The sequence below is a fragment of the Solanum verrucosum genome, unplaced genomic scaffold (genome assembly GCF_900185275.1).
Source record: "Solanum verrucosum unplaced genomic scaffold, falcon-dt-bn FXZP01000049.1, whole genome shotgun sequence".
NCBI lineage: Eukaryota > Viridiplantae > Streptophyta > Magnoliopsida > Solanales > Solanaceae > Solanum > Solanum verrucosum.
The window spans coordinates 2,343,913-2,366,213 of record NW_026020221.1 but is presented as its reverse complement, the minus strand read 5'-3'; the positions used below and the strand labels follow the sequence as shown (position 1 = coordinate 2,366,213).

At 31.2% G+C, this 22,301-nt stretch overlaps 2 protein-coding genes across 3 annotated transcripts; one reads left to right on the top strand and one right to left on the bottom strand.

Moving 5' to 3' along the window:
* The first annotated feature begins 1,944 nt into the window (after positions 1–1,944).
* LOC125831161 (kinetochore protein SPC25 homolog) lies at positions 1,945–8,618 on the top strand. 2 transcript variants are annotated; one of them, XM_049510347.1, is made up of 8 exons: positions 1,945–2,246; positions 2,431–2,499; positions 4,045–4,191; positions 5,212–5,325; positions 5,511–5,600; positions 5,680–5,802; positions 6,280–6,512; positions 8,232–8,618. In XM_049510347.1, exons 1-8 carry the CDS (start codon positions 2,078–2,080, stop codon positions 8,241–8,243), a joined length of 957 nt encoding a protein of 318 aa, XP_049366304.1. In that variant the 5' UTR covers positions 1,945–2,077; the 3' UTR covers positions 8,244–8,618. The 2 variants fall into 2 exon arrangements, with proteins under 2 accessions (XP_049366304.1, XP_049366305.1); XM_049510348.1 differs by having other exon boundaries at positions 1,950–2,246; positions 2,434–2,499.
* A 1,311-nt stretch (positions 8,619–9,929) lies between these two features.
* LOC125831208 (short-chain dehydrogenase TIC 32 B, chloroplastic-like) lies at positions 9,930–14,415 on the bottom strand. Its single transcript, XM_049510396.1, has 8 exons — positions 14,221–14,415; positions 12,807–13,038; positions 12,645–12,724; positions 11,987–12,143; positions 11,723–11,801; positions 10,833–10,920; positions 10,503–10,549; positions 9,930–10,292 (listed from the first exon to the last, which is right to left on the bottom strand). The coding sequence occupies exons 1-8, from the start codon at positions 14,348–14,350 to the stop codon at positions 10,110–10,112; spliced, it is 996 nt and encodes a 331-aa protein (XP_049366353.1). The 5' UTR covers positions 14,351–14,415; the 3' UTR covers positions 9,930–10,109.
* Positions 14,416–22,301: the final 7,886 nt, after the last annotated feature.

The following is a 22,301-nucleotide window of genomic DNA, read 5'->3' as shown; positions in this document are numbered from 1 at the left end:
CAACGAATTGTCTGGGTTTGATTCTAAACTTTGTGAAAGTTCAATTGATGTGATGCTTGAAATTTGATTGATTTGAATTGACGCGCTAAACAATTAAACATATAATGCACATTGGGTGGAGAAGTTGGAAACGAAATTGTTGGGTCTTTGACCTTCAAATTTGTGATATGAAGTTGTTGTAAATCAATGAATTATTGAAAATTATTTGGATTATTCTTTTTTAAGCTGAGATTTTCTCTTGCTTAGTATGATTCAGCTGAATTCATTTTTAGGTTCTTTAAATTTGACAATGAGCTTGAAAAAAAATAATAATTCAAAATTCTCCAGTTCTTCACCGTTGACACTTGACTCATCAGAATTTCAATTAATTGCTGAGATTTGTAAGTGTTGTGTGTGTTCAAATGTTGAGAATCATCAACTTAGATGAATATGACATTACTCCATTGTTGTATGTTGATATGAGAAGCCTTACTTGGATTGGATTATGAGTTATTTCAGATGTTGTCTAGGACAAAAAGATATGGTCCTTCAAGTTAATCACAATCCTTCACGTTATTCAAAGTTTTAACGGATGAGGGGTATATTTAGCCCAAAGTATAACGGTAAGGATATATTTGGCCCAAAAGTATAACGAATGACATATTTAAACTATTTCGAATAATACAAGGGTAACTATGATCCTTTTCCGCAATTAAAATGTGTCATTTTTACTTGTAACTAATTTTGCATAAAATTTAAACTCAAGATAATAATCTATATTTTTACACTTGTCTACAATTCTATGTATAAATCATCAGTGCCGGCTCAATGCTTAAAAAAATTAGGCATATGCCTTAGGCCCCCAATTTTAGGGGGCCTCTAATTTTTACCACAATAAATTATGTGTTAATTTTTTTATAGAAAAAAATAATTATCTAAGATAAATATATTTTTTATTAAAAAATATATATAATATTTTATTCACCTTAACCTCAATGAATAGAAGAAATCAAGAAAAAATTGTTGTCTTCTTACATTCTCTTCACTAACTCTCGCACTGTAATTTTCTAGACTCCTTTTGTACTATAGGTAAGTTAGAGCTTTATAAAAAATATGAATAAATAGTAAAAATCATGTTTTGGATAAAGTGAATTACAAGCCTGTTTAGATTGACTTATTTTATGTGTTTTTAAATAAATAAAAAAAGAAGAAGCTTATAAGTTGTTTTGTCAACTTATTACTTATTGAATAATGTTAACAAGTTATATAATAATTGCTAGCTAAAAGATTTTAGGCCTTTAGTTGAAATTTCGCTTTAGGCCTCCAAGTACGTTGAGCCGCCCCTGTAAATCATAGGTGCTATAGTTGTTGTGCAATTCTATTATTTGGTCAATCCCAGAAAGCTTGTTTTCCATTTATGAATAAATGGACCCTTTTTATCAATGTCTTTCTCTCATCTATCTAATTAATACTAGTCACAAGAGTCTGTATTAGTACGAGCTCAACATATGTTTATTTTTTGTTTTAGTTTATGTGGCACAATTAGTTTTTAGAGAGTTAACCAATTTTTAATATGTTTTTTGTTTAGATATTTAAAGTTTTTCTAGGTCTTTCTTGGACAACTAAATGTCATTTTTATTTTATTGATTTTTTTACAATTTGAGCAATTAGTTAATGTTAATATGCAATTGTGGGAATATAATAATAATAATATATCTAATATAATCTCATTAGAGGAGTTTGGAGAAGGTAAAAAAATACGCACACATTATTTCTATTTTTTGTAAAACTGAGAAATTATTTTGATAGATCCTTAGCTTATAAAAGAATTCATTTAAAAAAATAATTGCAAGAAGAAGAAAAAATGACAACAAATATATATTTTAATGATAAATAAATTAAAACGGAGGGAGGTGTTAAATTTTTTATATTGCACATAAAAACAAGAAACTATTGTCAATCATTAAGATTTTTAGAAAAGTGTAGAGTATTCCATCATATATTTTCAAAATAAAGATATGAAAATGGCGGGCTAAGCATATCGTCTCTCAGTGTTCAAATCTCAAAGAAAAGCAAGCAGAGAGCTTTTGAGATTGGGATGAAGATCAGCGTAGGGGAAATTACTAGGAACAAAATGGAGGAACTTAGATTGGTTTGTGACAGGAAGATTCCAATTCAACAGCAGAGAATCGATGCTGCCACTCGTTCCTTCAAAAAATCTCTCGATTCAACCAAGACACAAGCACAAGAAACTCTTCAATTACAGTGTAAGTTTTTGTCCACAGGCTAAATTCTGAGGCTTTTGTACGATATTTACTCGAACTTCTAGTTTTCTAAAGTTAGGGTTTTCAGCTACGCATCATTCTCAAGAATCGTAGCTGGAAGATTATTTCTTTTTCTTCATTTGGGATCTTATTGATTGGATTATTTGATTTAATTGATTGGTTGCGCCAGCAAAACTTGGCAAGTTAAAAGTTGAGCTGAGGGAGTTGGAAGACAAATTGGTGAAAGCACTTGCAGGTGTGTCACTCTTTTCCATTTTTTGGTATACTGGTCATTATGTATGCTGTTGTTCTTTGCTGACAGTCAAACCTCTGGATGGTTGGGGTGGATTAAAGATTTAAACTTTGAGTTCAATATTTAAGTTCTTAGCAGTGAGCCCATTATATTTTTGAAATTATGGGTTCAGACCTACTATTTATTGCAATTTTAGTTGATTTTTACGTATACATTTATGTTCCGGATTAGAAGTACTGGGTTGAGATGGACTCGCAGACTGAACTCTACATTTGCCAGTGCTGGATGGTATTAGGTATGCATTCCTTCAGGGTATAGCATGTCTTAGTTTGAGCCGTTATTGTTTATCTAGGTGCTACCATTTCTGATAAAGGATTCAGAGGGTGGTTCATTTTGCTGTTGCTTCATCATAATAGTTATCAATATTGAGAAAAGAGGATGGATGTAATGTTTGCTTGTGGATTTTCTAATGAAGCATAGTTATTGCCGAAAATGATTGTTATGTTCTACAGTATGTACAGTTGTACCAAAGAGAGGAAGATTTTAATGGCGTGCAATTATGAAGAATTTATTTTCAGTTAGAACAAAATGTCATGGTCTATAAGATTGTTGATATGAAGGAAGTACATATTTTTTATACAACAAACTTCTTGATCAAAATAGCATCATTCTGTTATTGGCAGTGGAACTTGCCCTCATATCACATTTATTGTGACTTTGAAGTTAGGTTGTTGTTCTAATCTCATTGAAGTGGTTGGTGAACTTCTCATTCCCTTTTTTCGAAAAGTGAACTTGCATATGTGATGATCTAAGTACTAAGTATGTGAATAAACTGTTCTTTAAACTCTGAAGGTCTTTATTGTAGTGACAATAAGAGTCAATAAACACTGACAGCCTGAAGTTCTGAGTAATAGTGCTTCCAAAGTTAAAAGGATTTATCGTAGCACGTTTTTGTTATTCGAGATATTGTTGTTTTGTCTATCTTGTTTTATTGACTGAAAATGGGAAGTATGTGTAGAAGATTCACATCCAAAGTAGCTGCAGTATGGTACTCATCACACAATTCTGGAGGTTATTTACTTATTCTGCTGGTTCTCACCCACAGTATTTTCCAAAAATCTCTTCTTTTTACTCTCAAGTTCATTTGTTTTTCATATTTGAGACTTGAGAGGAATGATTTTCAGCCACTAATTACATATATCCAGCCTGAATATCCTGCAATTTCTGTATACTACTTATTTCCTTGGAATCCCATCTGACGCTGCCTTTTAAGCTGAGGGTCTTTTGAAAATAGCCTTTCTACCTTACAACGGTAGGGGTAAGGTATGTGTACATCCTACCCTCCCCAAGCCCTACTTGTGGGATTACACTTGGTATGTTGTTGTTGTACACTTGTACTAGTTTCCTTGGGAAAAAATTGAATTACTCCTCCTTTATTTTTCTGTGTATTACTGATTTTGAATGATCATTTGCTCTCTATAAAAATTGGATTATTATTATTTTGTCTCTGCTATTAATTTATAACTCTAACATGTATGTCATCTTCAGCAAAGACCCGAAAAGAGGCAAAGCAGATAGCAGTAGCAGACTCAATATCTGCTACAAAAGATAAAGTAGAAGAACTTAGAGGGGTTGTGGAAAACCAAAGGGCCAGAAAAGATGAATATGCAGCCATAATATCTCAACAAGCTGATGGTAAAATCTATCCCTACAAAAGTCTGCCCACTTTTCATGCATTTGACAAAGTCGTACATGCTTCATGTAGAGTTTTTCTATGAGAGAAATAGCAAACAGTGATGTTTCAAGAATCATTTATGCTTAATTTCAATTTTTTAATATTCCATTTAGTTATAGCATGAGATGACTGCTGAAATTATTTATTTTTATATCCAACTGGTTTACGATCATGAATCCAATTGCAGTATTTATTGCTTCTGTGTGTTGTTAGTAAATAAATTTCAAGACAAAAGTTATCCTAAAAGTTAATTTCAACATCCTCAGTTTGGCAATGTTACCGTATGGTATGCAAAGCAATTCATTTGATAGATTGTAGGGAAGGGAAGAGAAAAAAGTAGATTTATCAAGAAGTTCTATTTGACCTTAGGCTCTAGTCTTATCACTTGGCCTTGTCTCAGATTAGAAGCGTTTGTCGACTTTCATCTTTATTCTTTACACCCTCCAAAGCAATTGAAGTAACATGAAACCCAATTATATTTGAAATTCATCAGAAGTGTAGTTTATCTCTATACATTGATTCACCTCCAGTTTAATGTAGCAGTAAAATAGAAATGCTAGTTTAAAACTTTAAATGATTGTGCCTGGTCAAATGAAGACACCTAATTCTCGCTCGGCTTCGGCTTTGGAAAATGATCGAGAGATTATAGTCATCCAAAAGAAATGAAGACACCTAATTTGGTTGGAAGATGGCATTAAGGAATAGTGATTCTTTGTCTCTTCTTCCTTTGAAAACTACTGTTGGATGTTGCATGTGATAATGTTTAATTTTTATTTAATTTTTAATTTGTGCCCCCCTTTTCAAACTCTCCCCCGTACTTCATTGTGAAAGTTGTTATTTTTTGTGAATAATGTTGGTGCTTCTTTTATGTCGATAACTTTGTGACTGTTTCTGCTGTTTCTACCAAGAGACACCATATCCTGTTCGGTAATTGATCTGTGCATTTCTTCGTCTTCTTCTTTTGTTTGTTTGGGTAAAAGAACTCAAAGCATGTGAAGAAAAGCATAATCAGACTGCTGAACAGAGAGAGGAAATAGAAGAGGCTATTGCGTGGTACAATAAGGTGCTTGGATTACGTATTGAATGTGGCCATGGTATGCATATCCTTCAACTTCTGTACACATTTAAGATTCTAGAGAAGCAGACTCCACTTTCTGAACAATATAACCCCGCCACAGGCTCTAATTATTAATAATGGATTTTTTCCAGTAAAAGAAATACAACTTTCTTCTATTGTTAGATTTGTCCACTGAACATTCATTTCCTTTGTCTTCCACAGGAGTGAAATTCATATTTACCAATATTGATGCCAATAATCAGGATAAGGAGTACTTTTTTACCGTACGTCATGAGAATGATGTGTATACTTGTAAGTGTGGAACATTTATCAACTATACATCAGTGAAAATGGTTCTGTACTTTAATTCTTGTGTGGCTTGGATTTTTAGTGATTGAATGTGATCCACAACTAAATGATGCAAAAGAGCTGCTCAGAGAGTTAAATACAAGCAATGGACTGTTCAAGTTTGTCAGGACTATGAGAGAAAAGTTTCAAGCAGCCGTAACACATGGTATGCCCTGTATTTCATTTCTATGTTATGTTATCCTCTGAGCCTTATTTAGTTACACCAGACCCATATACAGCTAATTGTGCAGGAAATCATAGAACATTGGCTGCTAGCAATCCCCTTGAGTACTGCATCTTCTTGCAAGGAATTTCCACAACAAATGCAAATCCCTCTGATAACATTTCAGAATACAAACTCTTGTTGCACCCCAAAAATGGATTTTTGTTCGAATCATTAGTAGAAATTAGAAAATGATTTTGTTAATGCATTCAAATAATTAAACGTTTCACAATTTGGAAGCTAAATTTATTGTTATAACCTGGATTTTACTACAAGATCGACCTATTTATATTTAAACCGTGATCATGAACAAGTGCATAAATATACTCTTGAAAGTTAAGTTGATTAATAAATATATAGGGGATGTCATCAATTGCTGTATGATGGTTCCGAATATGTTTATGTTTCCTATCCATCCAGGAACATTTCCTGACATAGCATCTTGCGATCAAGACACTTTCATGATCTCTGTGTCTGCTCCAGTTTCTTCCATGTCAACTGATAGTAGAAGTGAGTTTTTATCCCAGCAACAGGAGCATCAATCTGATGAACATAACAGAAATTCCAAGAAACTTGACCGTGCCAAAGGGAGTAGGGCAGCACTCCTATCTCCTGGATCTGCGTCATCTCTCCGGCGTTCTCCTCGTTTTAAGGTAGGATTTATTAATTTTGAGAACTTGTACAAGGACAACAAGCTCTAACTGATTTCTGTGTTTCTTTCTTTTTTCTTTATACATACATTATATTTTCTTAGAAATGTTTGCGTTGATGCCAGGAATGGTTTCCCCCGAGTGTTCTCTCTAATATTCTTAATATCTTTGAGACTTGCTGCGGATAGAAATTTTGCTTGATTAATTTAACTCAAAATTATATGGAACTTGTTACCAGGAGAGGAATGAGAAAAAGGGAATGGAAGACAGAAAAGAAACACTCAAATTGAATGGTCACACCCTCTTAGACACTTGAGCAACATCATTTTCCACTTTGCTGTCATCCAGCAAGGTTCAGTCCAGTTTCAAAATTTACCTATGCTTGAAGTCGTCTTTGATTCATCCCCCTCTGCAATCCTGACTTCCCAGTACCCCGATCGGAGATGAAATTTCTGCTTTAGTTCCTATTCTTTTGCTATAGGGGTGAAAAAAATTAATGCACATGTGCTGGAAGGAAGCCAGTTAGCATATATGATCAATTAGGGGTGTCAAATGGAGGAGGAAATGTTTGGTCAAGTTCTGATGGGTTACAATGTGTTGAGTCAAAGAACATGTGATTGACCCAACCAGTCGCAAATACTCTTGGGTCAAGATAGGTGGATCAATGGGTCATAGGCCAACCTACTCAACTCAAAACCTCTTCTCTGTTTGTTTTTGTTTTCTTCTAATCTGTTGCTATCCAATTGAGTTCATAACAAAAGAATTATTGTACAAGAAAGTGATATTGCCCTACGGTAAAGACTAGTTTTCTGCTTTTTTTCTCTCTTTTTATGTGCAACAAATTTCTCTTACAGGTTAATTTGGGTAAAATTTGCTAGTAATGTTATGCAAGTCGATCCAATCTCTTGGATGGGTTGATTGGAGCTATACCACTTGAACTCGTAAATACTACTCATCCAAACTATTGACGTTTGGGTGGGACATTGTTACCATTTTTATGAGTCAAAGTTAACACTCCTGATGAAAGTGACGTTTGGGTGGGACATTGCATAAATAAAAGTTAGGAATAGGAACTTTATCATTAACTGTCATAGGGGGGGACGTATAGAAAATTTGATAAGCAATTCTGGGGAAATGTCATTGCCTTCATATTTCAGGCTCAAGCATATTGTCAGATGCATTCTTTCCTTAATTCCTATGTTACTATGTAGAAATGTTTAATCCCTCATTGACATGCTAAGTATTGTTTGATGATACCAAGCCAAACAAGAAAAAATCACGGTTAACATGAACAAATAATTGAGACTGATTATATCCTGTTGGTCTATGTACTGGGCTGTTTAAAAGGTTCACAAGCATTTGTACTTGATAACCTTTTCTCACTGTCGTGTCTGGATAGACACATCTATAGACCAACATACATGCATATGCCTGAGATGATATCAGTGTGCCCCTCAGAATGGACCTAACATCACTGGCAGAGGGCATTTATATGGAAAGATTCTCTAATTTACAACTTTGGATGACTGAATTTTCTGAACAGGACTGTTCATGAACAATTCCATCATTATACTTTCATGTGAATGTGTTCTTTTGGCAGGAAATACCTGGTGTGCAATATCTTCGTTTCAACAATCATTGCGTAAATTGAATTAGGATTAATTTTGAGCAAGCACCTCAAACTGCATGGGTTTCTAATGTGCAAAATTTACTTTTTGGCAGGTCAAAAGATGATAATGGTTGAGCAGTTTCGTTTGAAGTTGCTTAGCCATCAAGTTCTCAAGTCGTGATAAGCAAAAACCTGATTTGCTTCTACGTGAAGGTTAGGATCAGTAACCGCTCAAGTCAAATGGCTACCTGATCAAATGTTCAAAGCCTTGCTGTCTTTGCAAAACGGTTCTGGTGGCTGACTTCATTTCTTATGTCCAAGCTCTGTTGACTTTTCTCTATGATCCATCTTATGACTTTCGAGTTGATCATTATTTATCTTTGTAGCTATATATGTTTCCACTTATTTTTTTCTCCACAAAGACAGATCCTTTTTCTTTTTGTACATTGTAATGTATCATCAAATGTTTGTAATGTAGAATAGAGATTGCTTAGATTCTGCATTCTTTTTGCACGTTTCCTTTGATCTCTTATTTCACCAGGCTTGTTTTGGTGCTGCTTTGGAATATGATATACTCGATTCATCTGAGCTTCTGCTCTGTGGAACAGTTTTTACAGGTGTTCTGCCAACACTTTTATTCTGGTTTTTGCTTTTTGGTGGGATGTGTATATTATCTTTTTAGTATCAATTTGGGATTACTGTATATTGCAATGTTGATGACAAGGCAATCTCTGATGAATTTTTGGTATACATATGTGAGGAAGTGAAATGTGAAGGAAGGTCTCTGAAATTAATCTTCCTCGTGGTTTATAGGTTATATATGTCCGACTTGTTTCAGACCATATGCTTCAAGAATTCTTGTCTTTAAACTCTGTATCCAATTAAATACAGATCTGTCTAATTGCACATGTGAAAGAAAGTGATGAATTTGATCCCTTTTAAGGTAAGTTGTATACGTTGTCGTTTGGTTCACGGACTAAATTATTACATAATTGTAGCCGTGAGGTTATAATCTTTGGGCTAGTTTATTTAGGGTTCGTTTGGTAGAGTGTATAAAAAAACTCAATAGAGTATATTAGTAATGCTTATATTAGTTATGCATTGTTTGGTTTAGTGCATTAAAAATGGTAGGTATTGTATAACAATGTGTACTTACAAAAGTATCCTTCACAATTATGAGTGGAAAATATGTAAAAGTGTTTTTGAGGGGTAATTGTGTTTTTAACCATGCTAATGCATGTATTAAATCCCTTTGCATAACTAATATCTAGAAATTATGGTATTAGTAATACACTTCTCAATACACAATAGAGTGTATCAATGGCGGAGCCAGAATTTCGCCTAAGGGGTACCAAAATATAAAGAAATAAAATTGTGTAGAAGTCAAGGAGTGTCAATGTGTAATATATATACATAACAAAAATATTTCTATTCTAGCTACACAATGTAATTTTCCGAAGAAGGGGTGTCGGCCGACACCCCTTTAATTACATGTGGCTCTGCCACTGGAGTGTATAATTAATACAAGCATTAGTTATGTATAGTATGAAAAAGTGTACCACACAAGGATCTACTAATATACAAAGTTCATGCATACATTAATTTTGTTAATACACTCTACAATGAGATAAGATAACAAGCGCATGATAAATTTGTACCATCCAAATTTAATCTTGAAATATCCAAACGATTTTTGTTAAGGGGGAGATTTGATTTGTGGTACAGTATGTTGGATATTATGCGAAAAGTGCCAACTAAAAAAAGGCAAAAGCGTGTCGTAACCCATATAGAGCAATATATAATGGACCACTAAAAGAAGATTCTTCATTATTTCCACTAACATTTGTACTCCATCAGTTAGCTAACTATTGGACAGACTACTATACTTGTATCATATTATTTTCATCTATCATCATATATTATATGGATATACAACAAAGTATATCTATTTATTAACATGTACAAAAACTAATCTTTTTTTTTTTTTTGGATCAATTTACATGTGGAAGAAATCTTCTATAGATAAGAACACGAGTACCCTTCCAAAGTTTATGAGCTTCAATTTCATCATTTGCTAAAACTGAAGAGTGACTTTCATTACAGTCTGCAAAGTATTTCCCACTCATCCCTTCTGTTTGTGGGCTCAATGCGACATAACATGTGCTTGCTGCACCCTGCCATACCCAAAAATAAAACAAAAATTGACCTCATTATTGTTTTTTTACTAAAAAAATAATATTTTTTATTATTTTTTTTGTTGGTACCTATGGAAGGTAGTAGGATGATTTATCTTCTCATTTTATTTTTTTTGGAAATAATGGGGAATGTAATGGTAAAGGATATATTCAATAGAGTAAAAAAGAGACGAGTATATATGGACAAACCTGTGATGTTGACTTTAGAAGCTTTGATGCCATAAAATAGAGAGAATCTGTTTATGATTTGTAAAATGGAAGTCAGTAAATATAGCTATCAGTGTTTGGTATGAATGAAAAATATTTCTACTAAGTTTTCTGATGTTCGATAAGTAAAGAATTTCTTAACGTGACAAGTTAACAAACTTTTGGCGAGTGGGGTGTGTGGAGCTGGGGGAGGGGGGGTAGGAGGGTGGAAAAACCATTAGTATTTTTTCGAACATGGGAAAATTGAAAAATATTTTTTTGTCGTACCAAACGCACTAAATGAAAATAGAAAAAGGGGAAAAGACATTATACCAGTGATAAAGCCTTTGTGATCTCTGATAATTCCAGTTTTTACAATTCCAGGATGGACTGCATTGATAGTTACATTTGCATTTCTTGCCTGTTCCACCCCAAATAATTATAATTTCAGTATTGCAATTTGCAACTATACAAATATATAAAGACAAAAAACATTTTTATTTTTTTTGGAAAATATATATATAGTGGCCAATGAAGGAAAAAGAAGTATCATTTTGTGTACAGCACTAATCGTGCAAATAAAAGCTGGCATGATTCTAAATCCAATTCCCTAGTTTCTTACATGTCTTTGAGTTTTGTCATAGAATTTTATCAATGAGTTGTCTAATCAATGATATAATTGAGTGGTAAGAAAAACAGCTTAGTACAAATTAAAATCCATTTACATGATTAGATTTGCTTAATTACCACAACAACAAAAAATTATTGGTGAATTGACTATGCTTTGATTGCTTAACTAGAGGGCTAACCACTTTTTACACTGATTATGTTTTGATTGCTTAACTAATTGGAGATAGTAATCTTATATTGGTAGAATACATAAGCTGCCCTCTAGATTTAATTAGTCGAAATTTTTCCTAGACGCCTAGACTAAGGGTTGTACCTATTTCAAGTCAAACGCACAAGATCAAAATGTTCCATAAGTACATATCTTGGTTCAGGTGTCTAAATAAAAATAAAAAAATCTTGTGTATTTTGCTTCGTTTATTATATCGTCCTCCACATATATTCATGGTAGATGCATAGAAAACCTAGCTATTATAGGTTATAAAAAAATATATTGATTTACAGTCTTATCTATTCTGATGGAAATAAGAAAATCGAATCGCATACGAATGAACGGCAAGTAAAATAAAGGTGTAATAAGGGAATTAATTAATTACCTTTAGTTGTCTTGACAATTCCTTGGCATGTAAAATGTTGGCTAATTTTGATTGAGCATATGCACGAGTACCATTATAACTGTGTGGAACACATTATATACTAAGTTAGAGTAAGTAATGATCAATCTTGTATAACAACAATAAATTACTCAGTGTAATCTTACGAGCACGGTCTCAAAAATCTTGTATAACAAGCTAAGTAATGAAATATTTGCTAATTAAATGCTAGGAGGATTAAATTATATTATATTATACTATACTTACTATTTTTTAGGATTGAGCAATTGGGAGAAACGGAATTGATCTCTTTTCACCCAATTATGAACTACTGAAGTAACATTCACTATTCTTCCTTGAATCCCACTGCCTTCTGCTGTCTCCACCATTTTCTCTAATAACAACTCTGTCAATAGAAAATGACCTGCCAAACAATATAACAGTCATTGAATTTCTCAAACTTGATGAGTCAATCCATCTACACGTCTTGTTTTTATTGTTATATAGAGAGTTACTCTACTTATAATTGCTTAACGTTAAACGAATAGTGGATTTGTTTCTAAATTTATTGCACTTTCAAAACTATAGGTTCAGAATTTGATTATTTTTTTTTTGACATTTTAGTACTCTAATTATTTTCATAGATATCTATACTATGCATCAAAAATGCATGTTACCTTCGTTATTTTCTGAAAGCTTTTACAACAACATGCTCAGTATAGTCTCACAAGTAAAATTTGAGTAGGGTGTGTACCCAAACCTACTCCTACCTTGAAAGGTAAAGGTGTTATTTCCAATAAATCCGAAAACTCATTTTTTCATTTAATTTCACTATAGTATAGTTATTCTTTCGACGACCTAATGATAAACAGTTTCTCAAAAAGAATTATATACATAGTCCCAAAGTATGGCTAGAGATAGTTACCTAAGTAGTTTGTAGCAAAAGTCATCTCAATTTTGTCTTCAGAAAACTCCAATTTCTGTGAAAATTTCCCTGCATTATTTCTACATAACAAAAATTCAAACCAATCATCAATTAATTATTATTTTTGAAAAATAAATAAAAATAAATAAATAAAATACATACATGAGGATGTGAAGAGGGAGTTGTAAAGACAAAAACTCAGCACAAAATCTCTGAATTGAAGCAAAAGAACTCAAATCAATTTCCAATAATATAATTTGAGCCATTGGAGTTTCTTTTTGTATAAATTCCTTTACAATTTCTGCTTTTTTTAAGTCTCTTGCAGGTAACACTATTCTTACACCCCTTTTTGCTAGTACTCTTGCTGTTTCTGCCCCAATCCCTGATGTTGCGCCTGTAATTTTTACAAAAAATTAATTAATAAAAAATAAAATTAATTAATGTCATGATGATTTGTCTAATCTTTTTATGACATACTACTAAATTAGGTTTCTATATTGGATTCTGCACTAATTAATGCATGGTGATTAAAATACTAATTTATGTAGTGGGGGTTGTTGTTTTAAGTATTTTAATGTTGGAACTTTTCTTTGTTAATTATTTAATTAATTAAAGATCATGGCATATGATTAGAATTCAGTTTTGTCCAGATGAGAAATCTTATACATCTGACCAACAATTAATTAAGTAGCTAACTAGAGACAAAACTATATCTTTTCTTTCTTCAAACAAAAAGAGACACTAAAAAGAAGAACAAATTGAATATTTAATAAATTATTTATCCCTTAACCCTCTCTTTTTTTTTTTTTTGCAAAATCAATTGAGAGATTTTCTTAAAATGTGTGATATTGAAAAAAGTGAGGTATAAATTAGATAGTGTATGATGGATTTTGAATACCCTACATCTGAAAAAAAAAACTTAGGAATAAACTCTGAAACATGGGCCACGAAAGGTACACAATGTTTTTTTCAAAGAAAAGATGCTTCTTAATTTTTGGAAGAAAAGAAGTGTCTAACAAAGTACTATACTTCCTCTTCATGTCTCTTTACAATTTGAGAATTTATAAGACATTTTTTGTTTAAAAAAAAACATTTTTTATAAGGCATCTATAATTCAAGCTATGTTAAAAGTCTCATACTGAAAAACAATCAAATCCAAGAATATTCCTTCCAAAACTCTCCACACAAAAAAGAAGAAGATGAGTTAATGCATGTCGACCAAAACCATGATGAATATTTAATTGCTTATAGTCACATCTCACAATATTTGATTATTCAAGAATTAACCACCCAAAATCTTGAAAAAAAATAAAATCCATTTAATTTCTCATTTTCTCTAACAACAACATCAACTAAAAGAAAAAGAAACAAAAGTTTCAAGAAGAAGGAGAAAATTAAAAAAAATAATGTCTTTTTCTAAAGAATTCTTCCAAACATGCACAGAATCAAAAATACTGACAATTGCCCTATCAAGACTCGCTTCGAACTGACACATAAGTAATTTGTTTAGTCTTACAACCGTCTCGAAAACTCAAGAACATGACAAATAATTGAGATGAAAAGAGAGAGTAATTACCAGTGATAATTGCAGTGAGTTGAGAATTAGAGGAATTAGAGAAATCTCTAGTTGCCTGTTCAGCAGTTGTTTTAGAACCATAACCACTTGGGCCAGCAATGCCAGCCAAATATTTGAGAGTTGCCTTCATTACACCAAAACTTTGGAATTTTGAATACTAATATTGGAAAACCACATATATATAATATGCTCCATCAAACTTGTGGAAGTCCATATATATATACACCTACCCCTAATTAATAATAATATTGTCTTTTTTTAAAAATAAAATAAATAATAATAATAATATTGGATATTGATGGTGCACAAATCTTTTGTCTACAACTAATAACAACAGATCCCTATTGTGTAGACTATATTGTCAGGATGAGTCGATGAGACCAAAAATAAAAAAAGTTTGGTGGTGTCATTGACTACTTCCTCCGTCTCAAATTAATCTATCGTAACTTTTAAAGTTCGATACTAAGCAAATTACTATATTTTAAGATAATAAAACGAGTTAGATAGTCAAAACCCTCAATTAATTAGTATTTTTAAGGACAAATACGATGAATAATTTGAAACGGAGAGTATTAGTTAATGATGTTTTTTGTGAAGCTTTTTGCATAGCACACGCACGTAATTATGTGAAAGTTTTCTTTCTTACTTCTAATTATTATTGTCTGGCCTTATTAGTTTTACACTCCTTTATTTTTCCTCTCTTTTCAAATCATGTTTACTTTACTTTTTTGTGAGAGGTGGAAAATTTGATGTTTATGGGGTATACTCTTTAATTTGTTGTTTCCAAGGGATACTTTTTTTTCTCTCTTTTAATTCTTCCTAACGATATAAACAATTTTGAGAAAGACTATACGAGTTTAGTTCAAAACGAATAACGTAACATAATATTTATTAATTACAGTACATATTTAGGTCAGGTTAGCCTAACAGATACTGCCTGTGGATTTATTGGCTTCATTGTAGTTCCCATTAATGGAAGCATATTTGATGTCACCAATGACATTAAAGAATATTATTGTGGTACAACTCCATGGGCTAAGGAAGTGCCTTCCTATGTGTCATTTCTTATAATATATATTTTGTTTGGGTGGTTATATTTGGTGGAAGTGATGATCTTTAATAACAAAATAAAAATAAATATGTATATATTGTTAATGTTAATTTTAGAGATAAGAGTCTGAAAAATACTTCAACTTTGGTCGAATTTGTTGTTGCGATACTAAACTTTCATAAGTACCTGTTACCTCCCTAGACTATTTAATACCGTATTTTTTACCCCCTGAACTATTTAATAGTGTATTTTAAAGGTATATATGTGCCCACGTGGACACATTACTATTTATAATTTTGCATTATTTTTTATGTCCACGTGGGCAAATATATATGTTTAAAATACGGTATTAAATAATCTAGGGAGGTAATAGGTCCTCATGAAAGTTTAGTAACGCAACAACAAATCCGATTAAAGTTGAGGTATTTTTCAGACCATTATCCCTTAATTTTATCGATTGGCCAACCATCTTATTATAAGAGTATTCTTGTATTGTATGTGTGTATTTCTTTTCTTCTTCTTCTCACTATACTAGAAACAAAGATTTTTCTCATCGCGAATCAATAAAAAATTGCATTATAAAATATGATTTTCACACTCTATTTTTATCGAACTAATTCACTAGAAAAACTCATGATATAAAATAGGTTTTTATTAAAATACTGCAATAGCCATTGAACATTAAATAACGATTGAACATTAATTTACAGAGTTAAATGTATAGCTTAATGCCTTGTTGGCTTTTTCTTTCTCTTTACACGTGAGTGTATATTATATGATATATAAGATATGCAATTATTTTGCAGTTCTTAGCTTCCTTCAAAATGGTAAAAGTCATCTCCAAGAAATATTACTATAAAAAAAGAAGGAACAAAGAAATTTGTTATATGACTGAGAAATATGAGTAAACTTTGTATATCTATATCTTACACATGATTACAAAAAGGAAAACTGCACATCTTTATCAAGAAAAATAAATTAAATATCGTTGTATCTAACTTTGAGAAATTTGTCAAATATATTGCCTTATATAAATACATATGTTAGGCCCGATTAATTCAACAACAAATTGGCTGGATTAGCTATAATATTAATTAATCGATTGATTCAACTAGTTGTTTGTATTAGTATTCATCGATAAATTCAATAAGGCATGTCTAGTATTGCGTGTGTGAACATTAGAATTAAAGAAAATTTGATGAGTATTTTCATAATTTGTCAAGAAAATAAGAGGCAAATTAGAACACTTTGTAGTTGTAAAGGAGATTATTTTGGACGGTGACTTGTAGTTGAACATATATATTCACACTTTGTAATTTTTGTTCTTGTTCTTGTTTTCGTTACGTTTCTCCTCTCCAATTATAGTAGGCATGACATTATTGCAATCTATTTATTTGTAACTTGAAGCAAGAGAAGTGAATAGTGGAAACTACAACATGGCATCATTAGTTTCTTAATTACCTTTTTACTCAAACATCTTATCATCAAAATGAATATATCTACGAACCCATTCAAATTCGCGTATCGCATAGTCTATTTTTTAAAATGACGTTTTCACCAAAAATAAATAAATTCAAATGACATGTATATTCAAACACAACTTTAGTTAATTCTAAATATCACTCAATTCATGTCCAAATGCCTACTTAAACATCCCCACAAGTTTTTAAAATCTTTTGATCTCTTTCTTTTTACATTTCTTAAAATTGATTCCAATATATATTTTTAATAAATACAAAACGAAAAATACTTATACCATGAATTTTCTTACTTAAGAAATACTTCTACTCAAATAAACTTGTCCCCAACAAGACAAAAAGTCTCTAGGATGTGGTGGTCTTGACTCTTGAAAACTTAGGGAATGGCCTTTGATTTCAAGTACATTTATATAGTCCTCACACGTGGGCATCAAGTAAAACCATTATAATTTATATGTTGAGCCAAGAAAATATATTATGAACAATAATTGCATTTCTTTATTATGTAGAGAAGTTTGAAAAAAAGAAAAAAGAACACTTATACTTCTTATATTATGATGAAGTTTGAGAAATAGTAGAAGGCAAAAACGAGTGAAATTTCCACTTTAGGTACAAAAGGTCAAAGCTTTTGTTGCGTGCAACCGTGCCATTAATATATATGTTAGAGTACCTTTTTTTAAAAAAAATAAAAAAATAAAATATTTATTTACTGGATTTTACCTTTTTTCACTTTGAAAAATGATGACAAATGTTGGAGGTTAGAAGGACTAAAAAAGAACATTGAGGTTGACTCCTCAACAATGGAGTTATGGAGTGGCTATGCACTTTTGTCCCATGAGTTCCCTTATTGGCAAACAACTCTCATTAACTTGCCTCAATTTTTTGAGGCATTTATCTTATAGTTTCACATGTGATATATTGATTATTTTTTTCTCTTTCAATTGCTAGGTTTGTGGTAGGATGGTTTTGCCCTCCAATATTTTGGGTTTGAGTATCTGATTGGAAATGTCACTCAAAAAAATTGATTCTATCATACTTGAATTTAAATTTAATCGAATCTCATTAAGAATATTGTACACCAAGTTAATAATTAAAGAAAATCATTCAATATTTCAACCCCACCAAAAGATGTAAAAAGTAGGGGATTGGAGAGAGGATTATAATTTAATTAGAAAATCAAACACTATACGTGTTTGATTAGACACAAGTCATTTATAGTGTTACATTATTAATTAAGCTTATTAGGAACAAAAGACAAATCACTCTAATCAGTGAAACTTGTAAAAATTATTCTTTGGAGCTAGTAATATGATTTCCCATTTTCAAAAAGGAAAAAAGAAAGGATTTTGAAATTTACAGTTTTTAAGTATGCCATATCAATTTTATGGCTATTAAAACTTGTCATTATTAAGAGAAAAATAAAAATGCAAAGTTAAAATATTCTCAAGTTGGGTGTTGTTTCTAGATAAGTAGATAATCCAAGAAGGGTATTGGTAATGCAATAATAAAATTATGGAGTGGATCATGTGGTAAGTTATTAAAAGAAAGTTTATGATAAAAATAAACTAATTATACTAATTCTTATCTACATAAAAAGGGAAAGAATCAATAGGTCTCATTGCAAAATCCTAACAACTCTTAAGCTAAGATTTAATAATTCCTTCGATTATATACGTTTGTTTGACTAATACCTTGTTTGGGTGGTTGTTACTATTGTATTGTATTATGTCTGTTAGTTTAAATACAATGTCTGGGTGATTGTAATTCAATTTTTTACTATATCGTATTGTCAAATTTATCATTAGTAACGATGAAAAGTCTCACTTTATGTAAGGATCAATTTGGTATGATCATGTCGTTATTTTTAGTCCTCTTTTTTTTTCCTTTTAACTCTACATTGTACTCTACTTTTCTAATAAGTTTATCCTTTTAATTGTTGATGTGTGATATTATGTAACGATAAAATAATACAATATAATACCATATATATTATGAAACAATATGTAGGAATCATCCAAACAAGTTGGTATGCTTAGAGGAAAAGGTGGATTTGAAAGATACATTCCAATCTAATATTTTCATTTTTTATTGTCTCCTAATATTTTTGAAAATATAAGCATACTTGTTAAACATTTTTGAATGTTTTGGGGGATATTGACAAAACTGCATGACAAACTAAAAGATACTGGAAATCATTCACACTATAAAAATTTGAATTTTAGTTGTGGAAGATAAATATTTCAAAGCCCCTATTAGTCTTTTGTGCATCATCTTCTTCGGCTACTTTTTGACAAAAGACATGCATATACCCTAATGTAAGGGATATTCTTTTCTTTTTTTTTCTTTTGGGGCTGATTTGAGTAGAACACTTGCAAAAAAAACTTATTTGCATGAAGTATTTATATCTAACTAAATAACTAATCTTAAAAATTAATGAATCAGACTAAAATTATGTATCACTTAATTATAATAAAATGTTGAAATATATATATATAGAGAGAGACGTGTATGTATATGATAGTCATTAATTTGGTCTATGCGAGTAAATTTTTACCCTATCAAGAGTTGTAGTGGAATGAATAAAATTCTTGTAAATTTTAATTTTTAATTTTTAATCTGAACTATAGGTCTCGATTTCCAGCCATATTTGAATTGGAAAAATTCCTTTTAGAGAATATTTATGTTGGAGTCTCATGCTATTTGTGGGATGAAGACATGGACTCCTTATATGGTCTTATCCTTCATTGATGAACTAATTTTTAGAATTGAGTAAGGCACAAAGTTCATTTCTTTATCATAATACCAGAGTCAAGCGGTATATCAATTATTTGGATGTTTGGGTTATTAGAGTCCCACCTCATTTGTGGAGTGGAAATACATATGTCATCCTAACATTATCTTGAATAGTTCTCAATCTTATAAATCAACTTTTAGAATTGAGTTAGATTCAAGATCAGTTTCTTCCTTTAATAAATTTAATGCACCGCAAAGTCAAATTAGTGAAAGCTAAAACGTGTAAGTGAAAAAAAAAGTAATAATCTAAGCTATATAACCAATCAATAAAAAAAAGACTTATCTCCTAATTAGAAATTAAATATGAAAATGTTCCAAATTTTGCAAAAAAGAGAAAGGTAAAAACACAAAATATTAAATAAAAAAATTAAAGACAAAGACTATGAAACCTACCATGGGCCAAAGCGTACTACTTTGTCTCCCTCTAGCAATGAAATTTACCACCTGACTTGATTCCATTAGTAAAAGTTTAAAGACAAAACTGCCGACAAAGCTACAATTTTTCTTTCTTTTCAAATTAATACTAATAATAATGATAACACACTAACAAAAATTGACGTCCATAAACATAAAATAAATTAAAACTTTTTCACTCCTCACGTGACCACAACCAACCATTGAATGAAACGTGTCAAAAATGAGTTAATTACGGAGAACTAGCGGGACATATACAAATGATAGTTTTCACACTAATTACTAATTAGCTTCCAATGAAAGGAATATAATTAACACCTTAATTGGCTAAGTTTTTTAGTGGTCCTATTTTTGCGTTTTTTTACTATGAGAGAATATAATGTTTGTCTTTATGGGGTAATGCATCTCTATCCAACATGAAAAGTAAAGTGAGGTTTATGAAAAAAATAATTAAAATTAAACCATGAAAATTTGAATACTAAGTACCTCCTAATGACCAACATTTAATGTCCTAAGATAAGAAGAGAAACAAATAGGGAATTATTCTAGCATGTGCTAAAGGTAATAGGCTATGGAGTTTGAGTGGTGAAATTGAGACAATGGTTCAAATGTAAGATCTTTTGACAATCTTATACAAATATTTTCTTTATAGTGTTTGTCAATATAAATGGTGGACATATTATATATATATATATGCATAGGCTTTTCTCTTGTTGTTTCTTTAGCTTAATTTCTTTTTGAAAGGTGTTGGATATGGTGAACTTTGCTCATCTTGCTCTCATGAAAGTTAATTCAAAATTGTAGCCTATAATGATTGTATTTTTGGAACTACGTAATGAGTCTATATATACGTTAGGAACAAATCTTTAGGTGGCATAGCTAGCTTGTGTGGAAGTTTAAATTGAATATGCATGTACAATATCTTGATTAGCGTGAGATATATACATATTTGGAGGGAAGCGAGTCAAATATTTTGCCAATATTTTTTGATAAATGAAGGTCATAATCATATCAAAGTTTTGATCATTTGGTACACTTCACTCAAAGAAATGAAGTTTTTTCTCCTTGTTGATCCAACACATGTAGCTCATGAATGACTTTAAATAGTTTATTTAGTCATTTTTGATGCATCAAAAAATACATAAATTAGGCAACATGAAGTTTTAGGGAAAATCATAATTGAATATGTGTGATGGTCAATATTATTCTTGATTTTCTGGATGAAAGGTGGCTCGATAGGGATGCAAATTATTGTGGTTGATCATTCCTCAAGGTTCAAGGGTAACGAGTCTGTTCATATCCTTGTAATAATGCATTTGGATGATTCTCACGTACATATTATGTATATCTCACGCATAGGGACGTAGCAAATTAATCCATCCGTTTTGCTTTGTCAGCTCATTTCTTATACGTGCTTTCTTACGACATTTTTTGGTGCAAAGAAATCACAGCTTAGTAAATATGATTTCAGACACCAAGGCTCCATTTGTGTCAAATTATACATAATTTTACATCTATTAAAAGGGAAACAGTAGGGAACTATTCTAACATGTGCTAAAGGTACATAGGCTATGAAGTTTGAGACATTGATACAAATATAGATCTTTTGATTGTCTTATAAAGAGATTTCCTTATAGTGCTTGTCAATCTTATTTCAAGAAAAATTGCTAACATACAAATTACAATGATTGTATTCCAGGAACTACGGGTCTATATATCATAATTGGACTTGTGTGATGCCCATCTTTTTCTTCATTTTTCTAGATGAAGCTAGTAAATATGATTTTAGACACAAATGTTCCATTTATTTCAATTTGTATATAATTTGAAATTTAATAAAATGTTACTACTTAAAGATTCATGTGAACTGAAGCTAACTTTATGTTTTCATTTTGTTTCTTGTTATTATAGAATTACTATTCTATCACTTTAAATGTCCAAACGTAAAAATTATCACTATCAACTATTACCACGCAATCACCATGAACAACCACCATCAATAACTATACCCAATCATTACGAGTCTACGACTACCTACCATCCATAATCATCATTATTGATCACAACCAATGTCAATTATTATTGCCGCTAACTTTTGAAGCGTGTTTTATCGAAAAAACAATTGTTACAATGTTATTTAAAATAAATATTTGACTTTGACATTTTTCTTAATAAATAAATAAATTTTACCCAAATATAATGATCTTAATAATCATATTCCAACATCCTAAATATAAAGAATTAAAGATGATCAAAAGAGACTCACAGGTGAGAAATGGGCCATATAAGTCTTAACTGGACTAAGAAAGCCCATCTTTGACACAGCTTAAATTGGGTCAGAACTG

What these genes read in the sequence shown, in the direction of transcription:
- LOC125831208 (XM_049510396.1), bottom strand. Translation starts at nt 14,350, where the DNA reads ATGAAGGCAACTCTCAAATATTTGGCTGGCATTGCTGGCCCAAGTGGT. An exon ending in ACTCACTGCAATTATCACTG is followed by an intron (nt 13,039 to 14,220) that starts GTAATTACTCTC and finishes TAAAAATTACAG; the next exon opens with GCGCAACATCAGGGATTGGG. An exon ending in TTCTAAAGTCAACATCACAG is followed by an intron (nt 10,293 to 10,502) that starts GTTTGTCCATAT and finishes TGGGTATGGCAG; the next exon opens with GGTGCAGCAAGCACATGTTA.
- LOC125831161 (XM_049510347.1), top strand. Translation starts at nt 2,078, where the DNA reads ATGAAGATCAGCGTAGGGGAAATTACTAGGAACAAAATGGAGGAACTT. An exon ending in AATATCTCAACAAGCTGATG is followed by an intron (nt 4,192 to 5,211) that starts GTAAAATCTATC and finishes TTTGGGTAAAAG; the next exon opens with AACTCAAAGCATGTGAAGAA. An exon ending in TCAAGCAGCCGTAACACATG is followed by an intron (nt 5,803 to 6,279) that starts GTATGCCCTGTA and finishes CTATCCATCCAG; the next exon opens with GAACATTTCCTGACATAGCA.